Source organism: Diplotaxodon limnothrissa, linkage group LG6 (genome assembly GCF_057381915.1).
Source record: "Diplotaxodon limnothrissa isolate DT_005_m linkage group LG6, D_limnothrissa_male_GT1.1, whole genome shotgun sequence".
In the NCBI taxonomy this organism is placed as follows: domain Eukaryota; kingdom Metazoa; phylum Chordata; class Actinopteri; order Cichliformes; family Cichlidae; genus Diplotaxodon; species Diplotaxodon limnothrissa.
The window spans coordinates 44230460-44239818 of record NC_140601.1 but is presented as its reverse complement, the minus strand read 5'-3'; the positions used below and the strand labels follow the sequence as shown (position 1 = coordinate 44239818).

Below are 9359 nucleotides of genomic sequence, written 5' to 3'. Positions count from 1 at the left end.
CATCATCATCATCTTCTGACAGGACACCACGACAGTCTGATAGCACCACCGTTATAAATAAAGTTGTATCAAATGTTTGGTCAGAGTTTGTGAGAAAGGCACATCCCGACAAACCAGACACAGCTACACGACACAGCTACACGCCGTCCACAGGTCACAGCAACACGCCACAACAGCAGGAAACACGTCCTCACATTAACTGTACAGCAAGAGGTGAACTCGGGTCAGAGTTCAGACCGAGGAGTCGGGGGAGCAGCATCAGAGGAGAAGAGGAGGAGACTCTTGTGAACCCAACAGGACTGCAGGGACCTCACTGACACTTCCACACAAACAGGCTGCAGAGAGGAGACGAGAGACAGACAGTAACAATCAGTAACAACCAGCCAGTCTCCAACCTTCCTTTCAGAGTAGGAGTGTGAAACAGCAAGCAGACCATCTGCAGACGAATGGCTTATTGGAAGAGTTTCAGTCAGGTTTCAGAGCTCATCACAGTCTGGATTCAGGAGACACTATCTCTACTTTTAAGATTCAAACTTTCCTTTTTGCTAAAGCATATAGTTAGGGCTGGACCAGGTGACCCTGAATCCTCCCTTAGTTATGCTGCAATAGACGTAGGCTGCCGGGGATTCCCATGATGCACTGGGTGTTTCTTCTTCACTCACTATGTGTTACAGACCTCTCTGCACTGAATCATACCTGTTATTAATCTCTGTCTCTCTTCCACAGCATGACTTTATCCTGTCTTCCTTCTCTCACCAATCACAGCAGATGGCCCCGCCCCTCCCTGAGCCTGGTTCTGCTGGAGGTTTCTTCCTGTTAAAAGGGAGTTTTTCCTTCCCACTGTCGCCAAAGTGCTTATTCATAGGGGGTCATATGATTGTTGGGTTTTCTCTGTATCTATTATTGTACAATCTACCTTACAATGTAAAGAACCTTGAGCCAACTGCTGTTGTGATTTGGTGCTGTATGAATAAAATTGAACTGAAAACATACATCCTGAAGGTCCTGAATCTTTTTCTCTGTGAAATATTAGAATTTTGTCTCAGGGGTCCTAAAACGTCTCATTTAGATCAAGTAAAAAAAACAAACAAACAAGCAAAGCATGAGTTTACTGTCTGAGCTGCTCTGCAGTCAATTTTCTGCCCACGTTTGGCTGGTTTCACTCAAAGATTTGGTGTAATTCAGGTCTCACCTGCAGTCGCTGCCGCCAGCGCTGATCACATATTTATCATCGCAGGAGAAGCGGATGTTGGTCACGTGAGCCGAGTGGCCAAAGTAACGCTTGTGCTTCGCCTGGAAATAAAGACAGAAGGTGGCGCTCAGTGTGAGCTGAACCTTTCAGTGATTTCTCATTTTCGGAGCTCACTTACAAATTTTTCGGCGCAGGGGAAGTCGAAGAGCTTGATGAGGCCGAAGTCGTCTCCGGTCACCATGTTGACTCCAGCGTGAGAAACGCAGGCACAGTTAACGTCGGCCTTCTCGGCGTTACGAGGCCAAATGCCGACAACCTCGTCCCCCACGATGCTACGAAAACCGAACAGAAACGCCTCCGTCAGGTCGGTCACACCTTAAATGAGCTCAGGAAGGTGGCAACGCTTCTGGAACTAGTTCCTGTTTTTTATTCATGAAAAGTTCCTCCAGATCTTCCTGAACCCATCCCAATTTGAATCCGTGCTTCCTGTTTTTAGTTCAGGACTCCATGGCGACCCAGGGCTGGAGGATTAGTGCTCTGCAGCTGGGTCCCAAACCTCTGAACTTGTTTACTTCCCTAACAAAGGCCCGGCATGAGGGAACCCCACCACCACCAAGGACAGCCCCATCTTATCGTTTTGTTTCTTGGATTAGAGAGGGCCCTGATTCCTCTGCATCCCATAAAGCAGGGGGCTCAAACTCCAGTCCTCGAGGGCCGCTGTCCTGAAACTGTTTCATGTGTCCCTGCTCCAACCTGAATACAGTTAGCAGGTCATTAGCGAGAGAATAGGACCAGACTGCATGCTGAGGCAGTAATTCTTGATTCATGTTACATAGGGCTGCCACAATCCATTATTTTGATAGTCGACTAATCGGATCATCATCCATTGGATGTAAAACTACAGCTTATTGCACCAGCAGCATCTGCTCTTATATAACTATCATTAGCTTACAGCTTTAAGTGTTTCAGGTCTGTGCTAACTAAAAATAAAGACAAGACAAGTTTATTACATTTTAATGAAATTTGCAGATTGTTTCGGTGAAGTTTAATAAACTCCTTGCTATCTAAAATATAACAGGACACCGGAGTAAATTCTCCAGCATCTCACACTTCTGATAATCAGCTGTCTGCTTGACGTTTATTCAGCTGTGTAAAAACTATAACTTTAATCTCAGCCAAACCAATTTACTCAGGAACAAATAAAATACTAAAAAAAGACAAACAACAACATTTTTAAGTTATCTAAGTGACTCATATATCATGTTTAACCTGAGTAGCGAAAGACGGCGGTGGGTTTGAAAACGATTTGCCGGGAGTCCGCTGTTCTCACGGCGCTAGTGAGCGTTAAACCCCGGCTAGCTATCGAGCTAGTGGGTAACAGACGTCTCTGAAAACGTCGGAGCGCTTTTGAAAATATGTGGTGTCCTGATAAACTGAGCAGATATTTGAGGTTTACACAGCTACATTCTCGCCTGAAAATATGTTAAACATTTATTTTGTGACCCAGAAAGAATAATAAGAGTAATATTAAAACTAACTAGCTGCCGCCATTGTTGGAAACTGCGCTCGGCTGCGCTATGAATTCTGGGACACAGCTTCTTCTTCTTCTTCGGGGTTTAACGGCAGCTGGTTCCTTGTACATGCAGTGCTGCCATCTTCTGTTTCAGTCCGTTATTACACTCTTAAATCCTGCTACTTATTCCTGCGTCTTTTGGGATCTTACAAAGCTTCAAACGACACGTCGACTATTAAATCAGTCGTCGACGATTTTGATAGTCGACGTAATCGTGACTAGTCGACTAATCGTGGCAGCCCTACTGTTACAGCAGCTCATGACTGAATGAACACAGTGCAATAAAAGTAAAATTTTCCAAACACTTACTCGAGTAGGTAGGGTTAGGGGTCACCACCTCAGCATGCAGTCAAGTTCTATAGAGCCTTGCTAATCACCCACTAATTGTATTCAGGTGTGATGCAGCAGGGACACATGGAATAGTTTCAGGACACTGCCCCTCGAGGAGTTTGAGACCCATACATGGTCTGAGGCATTCCCACTAACACTAACGTTAGCTAACATTAAGCACAGCAAATCAACTTTTCTGCCTCACCTGGTCCAGGTTGCCCAGGTGATCCTGTCTAGGATGGGCTGATCCGTGATCACCTTCCCTGAGGGAACTTCGTGCACCTGCCAGGTGTAGGTGCTTGTGGACACCTGTGAATAAATCAAGACATTGAAAACCAGCTCTCACCTGACAGAGCTCTGACCCACAAGGAAAAGGTCAGAGGTCACAACAACAGACCCATGTGTCATAACTCAGCACGTGTCTTCTTAACCTTTAACCTTTATTTAAGAAGGAAGTGAAAGTACCTGGATGTGTCTGCTGTCAGCAGAGAAGTCGATCTGGATGACACACCCGGGAATGTCCTTGCAGTAACCAATCCGATTAAGCGATGGCCCGAGAGAGAGGTCGTAGAAATCCACAGCGCTTTCAACTGAGCCCACCGCCAAGAACCGGTTATCTGGACTGAACCTGAACAAAGAAATCCAGAAACTGAAGTTAGTCCCAGAACTGTTAGAGGCTCCTGTTCGTGCTAATGTTCAAACCCACCGAATATCCTGGATGGCCACGCTGCGGTCTCTCTTCTTGCCCCAGACGGTGAGCGAGTTGACCAGCAGGACGATGAACTCCCCGTTCTCCATGCCAATGGAAACCATTTCTCCGTTGGGACTGTAGGACGTGCACTTGGCAGGATGGCCCAAACTCACCTTGTTCAGGAGTTTCTAAGACAGAAAGCAGGATTAAAGGAATACACCGTACCAGGTGAGGTCGGCAGCACACCACAGTTCAACCCCGTACCTTATCAGCCAGGTCCCATATTCGGATGGTCCCGTCATCGCTGGCGGAGATGAAGACGTCTTTGAAAGGGTGACTTGTCAAACCCCAGATCCCTCCCTGAGTGTGTCCGTTGATCATGGTGTTGGAGGCAGCGTTCTTTTCTCCAACCTCTATGATCTCCCCATCCTTGGTTCCCACCAGGATTTTACCCTGTCAGAGAGTTGGAGGTTACTCTTCCTGTCACTGGAATCACAATAACATCAAGCACCACGGACCTTCCACTGTGTGTTCTTCACACCTTTCCTCTGCAGACAGATCGGACGCTCTCCACCGGTTGGCCGGTCTCCAGCTGAAAAGCTCGGCAGCGCTTCATCTCCTGGTCCCAAAGCTTCACAGCACCACCCTCTTTGGTCCTGATGAACAGCAGCAGACAGCGGGATTTCATGTTTTTTATATACATCAAAGGAATCCAGAAGAAGGGTACATCCCTAAAATGGATCTGTCTGAACCCTCATCTTCACCTGGTGTAACCTTTAACCTTTAGCCATGCTTGTGGCCGGTCCACACGGTTTATAGCCGTGTTTCCCAACCACTGTGGTGCGGCAGATTATCTGATTCCACCTGATTAGTACTCTAAATGACCGGCGTGAGTAACGGGCAGAACAATGGCATTCTCTTCCACTAGAGGGCAGTACAACTACCTGCTCTAATTCAATGGGTCTCCAACTGCCAGTAAAACAGAAGAAGTCGAAGAAGAAATTACATAATCCTCACGCTGTGAGACGATGCAGCGCATAATAGCAATAGATAAATATTTGAACAGAAACAGCAGTCAGTCTGACCTGGTCCTGGAGAAAACTCCGACCCAGATGAAGGCCAGAGCATGAGATGGGTCAGAAGAAAGCAAAAAAGGTAAACTGGGGACGTATGTCTGTGAAGGTTCTCAGTCATCCAGGTCATCGTAGTCAAAGGAGCTTGCAAAGAAAAGCGTCTGGACTTCTTTGAGTTGCTTGAAGACGTTTCACCTCTCATCCGAGAAGCTTCTTCAGTTCTAAGGTCAAATGGTGGAGAGTCCCAGATATAGGACGATTGGGGCGACCGTGGCTCAGGGGGTTGGGAAGCGTATCTGTAACTGGAAGGTCGCCGGTTCGATCCCTGGGCTCTCTGTCCTGGTTGTTGTGTCCTTGGGCAAGACACTTTACCCTACCGCCTACTGGTGTTGGCCAGAGGGGCCGATGGCGCGAAATGGCAGCCTGGCTTCTGTCAGTCTGCCCCAGGGCAGCTGTGGCTACAACTGTAGCTGCCTCCACCAGTGTGTGAATGTGAGAGTGAATGAATAGTGGTATTGTAAAGCGCTTTGGGTGCCTTGAAAAGCGCTGTATAAATCCAATCCATTATTATTATTATAAACCTAGTGGGAGTTTCCCCCCACAGAGGGACAAAAGGACCCCTGATGATCCTCTAATCACCTGAGCCAAGGTGTGAAAGTGGGTTTGTGTCCCAATCAGCCAGGGTTTCGGGTGAGCTCACTGTGAAACCTGGCCCCACCCTATCATGCGAATCCCTGAGGTCAGATGGCCCAGGATGTGAGTGGGCGTTAAGGCGTCTGGGGAGGCCACCATTTGACCTTAGAACTGAAGAAGCTTCTCGGATGAGAGGTGAAACGTCTTCAAGCAACTTAAAGAAGTCCAGACGTAAACTGGGGACAAACTGAGCCAAGCTCAGTGCTCGGGGGAAAATGATCAATATGCTTTTTGTTTGGTGGTGTGCTGTGTGATTTTTCATATGAGCCGTGCTCCAAAAGGTGTGGAAACACTGGTTTATAGAGCCACTGTGGCATCACCCACTGTGGCGTCACTAGAGATGGACCGATCCGATATTACGTATCGGTATCGGTCCGATACAGACCTAAATTACTGGATCGGATATCGGAGAAAAATAGAAAAATGTAATCCGATCCATTAAATATCACGAAAGCACCTCACAAAACTTGCAACGCGCCGTAACTCACCTCAGAACGTTAGCACGTCGGAGCAGTATGCATCACGTGATAGAGCGGCTGTGGCATGCGGGACCTGTCGGTGGTCTGGATAGCATTTGGAGCTTCGCTAGCAACCTGACATTTCATCTCCGACAAAGTTATCCCCGAGAGAAGTATAGCAAGTGTGTAAGTCCATCTCTGAATGTAAAGCATTCCTGCGTTAAGCTTAACAAACGATATATGGAGCGACTGCCTCTTCTTGCTGCTGCTTCAATCATGAAACTGCTTAATGATCAGCTGATCATCTCTCTTGTTTGTTTTTGGCCCACTTTGCACCAGAAAGAGGAAACCAGCGGCTGAACAACAGCAGCACGTTTAAGCTTGATCAGCTGTTGTTAGAATGTATTTAATATTACTTTCTACACCAGGATCTTTTTCTACGTAGCTGACGTAACTGTGCAGGGGCGGATCTAGCAAAGTTTAGCCAGGGGGGCCGATAGGGCATGAACAGGGAAAAGGGGGCACAAAGACATACTTTTCTTTCTTATTCTCATTTAAAATGTCGAGCTTTTAATAAATAATTATCTGACACCCAAAGTTTTAATTTGATGTAAAATGAATAGAAGTCCATTACTGTATATAGTGACTATTAAGTCTAATATATATACCCTAGTAAGCTATAGTACTTTTTCCTTTGGGAAGGTACCATCTGTGCAGTCTGCAATTTTGTTGAAGAAAGATGTTGAATCTATTTAATATTTCTTGAAAAATAATTGATTTCTGTGCATTTTTTTTCACACTGCATCAAATTAAGGTTGATTACGTCGATTAAGCATCATGAGGTGGAGCGTGAGGGGTGGTTCCCTATTTTTTATTTATTTATTTTTGTTGTTGCTGGGAGTTGGAACCCTATTAGTTAGGTTGCTTAATATTTACGCTAAGTACTCTTTAAAATACCAGAATAGGGAGGATGGTGTAGGTCTAAGTTTATTAGATTGATCAGTATTGCTGAACTATGAAATTTTTTTTTTTGCATACAGTTATAACAGAATAGCTTTAGTGTAGTTGTTGTTTTAAACTTGAGTATGAACTTATACAAAATGCAGCAAGATATTTAAAAAACAGTTTTGTTTATTAAAAAACACTATATCGGATTCATATCGGTATCAGCAGATATCCAAATTTATGATATCGGTATCGGACATAAAAAATTGGTATTGTGCCATCTCTAGGCATCACCCACTGTGGCATCACCCACTGATTCCGGAAGCCATCGTTTAGAGCATGGATTTTATTATGAGCTAATGCTAGCGACTTTTGTTACCACAGACTATATGAAAGCATCAGTCAGACAAAGATTAGCAATGTCCAATCAATCACTGCGCACCAAACCTGGAGCTCCGCCTTCTTGGACCGTCTGTTAGTAAAAAAGCTCCAACAGCACAAACACGGTCCAGAGGTCCAGTTCAGGTGAAGCCTAGCAGACAGCTAGGAGCTACAACTACCTGTGTCACTATCCACATGTAATTCAAAGAGGCCACACCCCTAATAATGCAAACTTTAAATGACTGGTTGAATCTGGGACCATTTTTTTGTATTAACACCAAAAGCAGGTGGTAGGTCAGCATCTTCAGGAACTGCAGACTCACGGTCGCTCCTTCCCCCCAGTAACAATAAGGCCGTCCCTCAGAGTGGTGTACATGGTGAAGACGGGACCGCTGTGCGCCTTTGCCACCACGCGCACCAGGAAATGCTCCCGCCACACGTACACGTCTCCGTTGATGGCGCCAGTGAATGTCAGGTTGTTCTGAGTGAGACAAACAGCGATTTACCACAAGTCCGCAAACACCAGAGCGTTACATACAAAAGCAACGTCAGCGTTTCTTACGGCGCCGAACGCAACAGACAACATGGTCTGCATGCGGCCGTCCTCCACTGAGCCGATCACACCTTTCTTGTACATGAGCGAACCTCCAACCAGAGTCCAGAACTTGATGTGTTTGATTCCCACCGACACGAACTGGGTGTCAGAGTCCGGCCGGAACTCCACCACGAAGATCCGCTCAGTGTGGCCGCCCTTACTCGTCACCTTGGTGCCTGACGGACAGGTAAGAGGTCAAAGATCGTCCCATCTATGTCACATACTTTGTCTTGTTTGGTGTGGAACAGATGGTCCAAACAATAATGTTTCCCCCCCGAGGCATCATTGATAACAACCTTAATCCTGAACCTCGAGTCATTAGGTAATCGTGGGGATCAGGAACAGTGTTACCTGTGTAACCCTCGATAGTGTCAGAGCACCAAGAGCTAATCTCTTACTCCTTCCAACAAACTGCCAGCAGTCAGAAGCTGAGAGCATCTCACAATCGTTCATCTGATGAAAGATGTTGGGTACCTTCCTGCCACCTCCACACTGTGATGGTGTGTTCAGGCTCCACCCCCACAGACAGCAGCAGCTTCCCTGTAGCGCTGAAGTTAACGTAGCCGACGCCTTTAGCGTGCGAACATCGCAGGATGGACAGTGTCTGCTTGGTCATGGCGTCCCACACGTGGATGGACGGGGCGAGGCCTGCGAGGAGAGACCAAACCGTAGAAACCACACAACTTCACAACCACAGAACCGAGGTAGGAAGTACCAGGACCTGAACATCCAAGGACCTGTGGACCACAGGACTGAAACACCAAACAACATGTGGGATCTACAGCTGAGCTCCTCAGCATTCTTCAAGGAACAGGAGAAAAAGGGAACCTCAGATCTACAGCATCGACAAACAAAGGAACAGATTTAGCAGGAAGTGGGGCAATGAAAGGAAACGAGCCAAGGAATGAAGGATGGTAAAGAGGCCAAGAAGAAAAGGATGAAGGACCTGAGGGAGTTATGGGAGCTGTGAAATGGAGACGCAGTGTCGTGGAACGAACTTGGATGGATGAATAGACCTTATCCCATTCAGGATCTTTGGGTACTTCCAGCGCCTGAGTTCGCATGCTGGGTCACGGAGCAGCGCCATTCAGAGTGTGGAAATTCAAAATGGCTTCTTTCAAACGACCATCTCTTTATTAACACTTTCAGTCATGATCACATGACCGGTTCGCTCCCGAGGTCCCGGACCACCTCAGCTCGGCAGAGGAAACCTCAGAAGACCAGAGAGGAAGACGTGTTTTTAATCGCGTCCTCTCTGGAGAACAAAGAGAGGCTCAGGAACACGTGATCATGTGATCATGCCCCGACAGCGTCTGCATTAACACGACTGACCCGGAGATGTTTCTAAAGGATGGAAAGCAGCCTCTGAATCACAGCTTCAGCACACACGGCACAGACTGCACACAGAAACACCGACGTCATGCCCAC

At 46.7% G+C, this 9359-nt stretch overlaps 1 protein-coding gene across 6 annotated transcripts in view; it reads right to left on the bottom strand.

The window, feature by feature from the left end:
- Positions 1-279: 279 nt before the first annotated feature.
- Positions 280-9359, bottom strand: part of eml6 (EMAP like 6) — a 39806-nt gene continuing 30726 nt past the window's right edge. For all 6 annotated transcript variants that reach the window (XM_085356504.1, XM_085356506.1, XM_085356507.1 and 3 more), the window contains 11 exons: positions 8406-8579; positions 7899-8107; positions 7660-7817; positions 4328-4442; positions 4051-4239; positions 3802-3974; positions 3561-3723; positions 3301-3404; positions 1371-1524; positions 1193-1293; positions 280-335 (listed from right to left, as the gene is read on the bottom strand). In XM_085356504.1, coding sequence (XP_085212630.1) covers positions 311-335; positions 1193-1293; positions 1371-1524; positions 3301-3404; positions 3561-3723; positions 3802-3974; positions 4051-4239; positions 4328-4442; positions 7660-7817; positions 7899-8107; positions 8406-8579 — 1565 coding nt within the window. In that variant the 3' untranslated portion in view covers positions 280-310. The remainder of the gene's footprint in view (positions 336-1192; positions 1294-1370; positions 1525-3300; positions 3405-3560; positions 3724-3801; positions 3975-4050; positions 4240-4327; positions 4443-7659; positions 7818-7898; positions 8108-8405; positions 8580-9359) is intronic.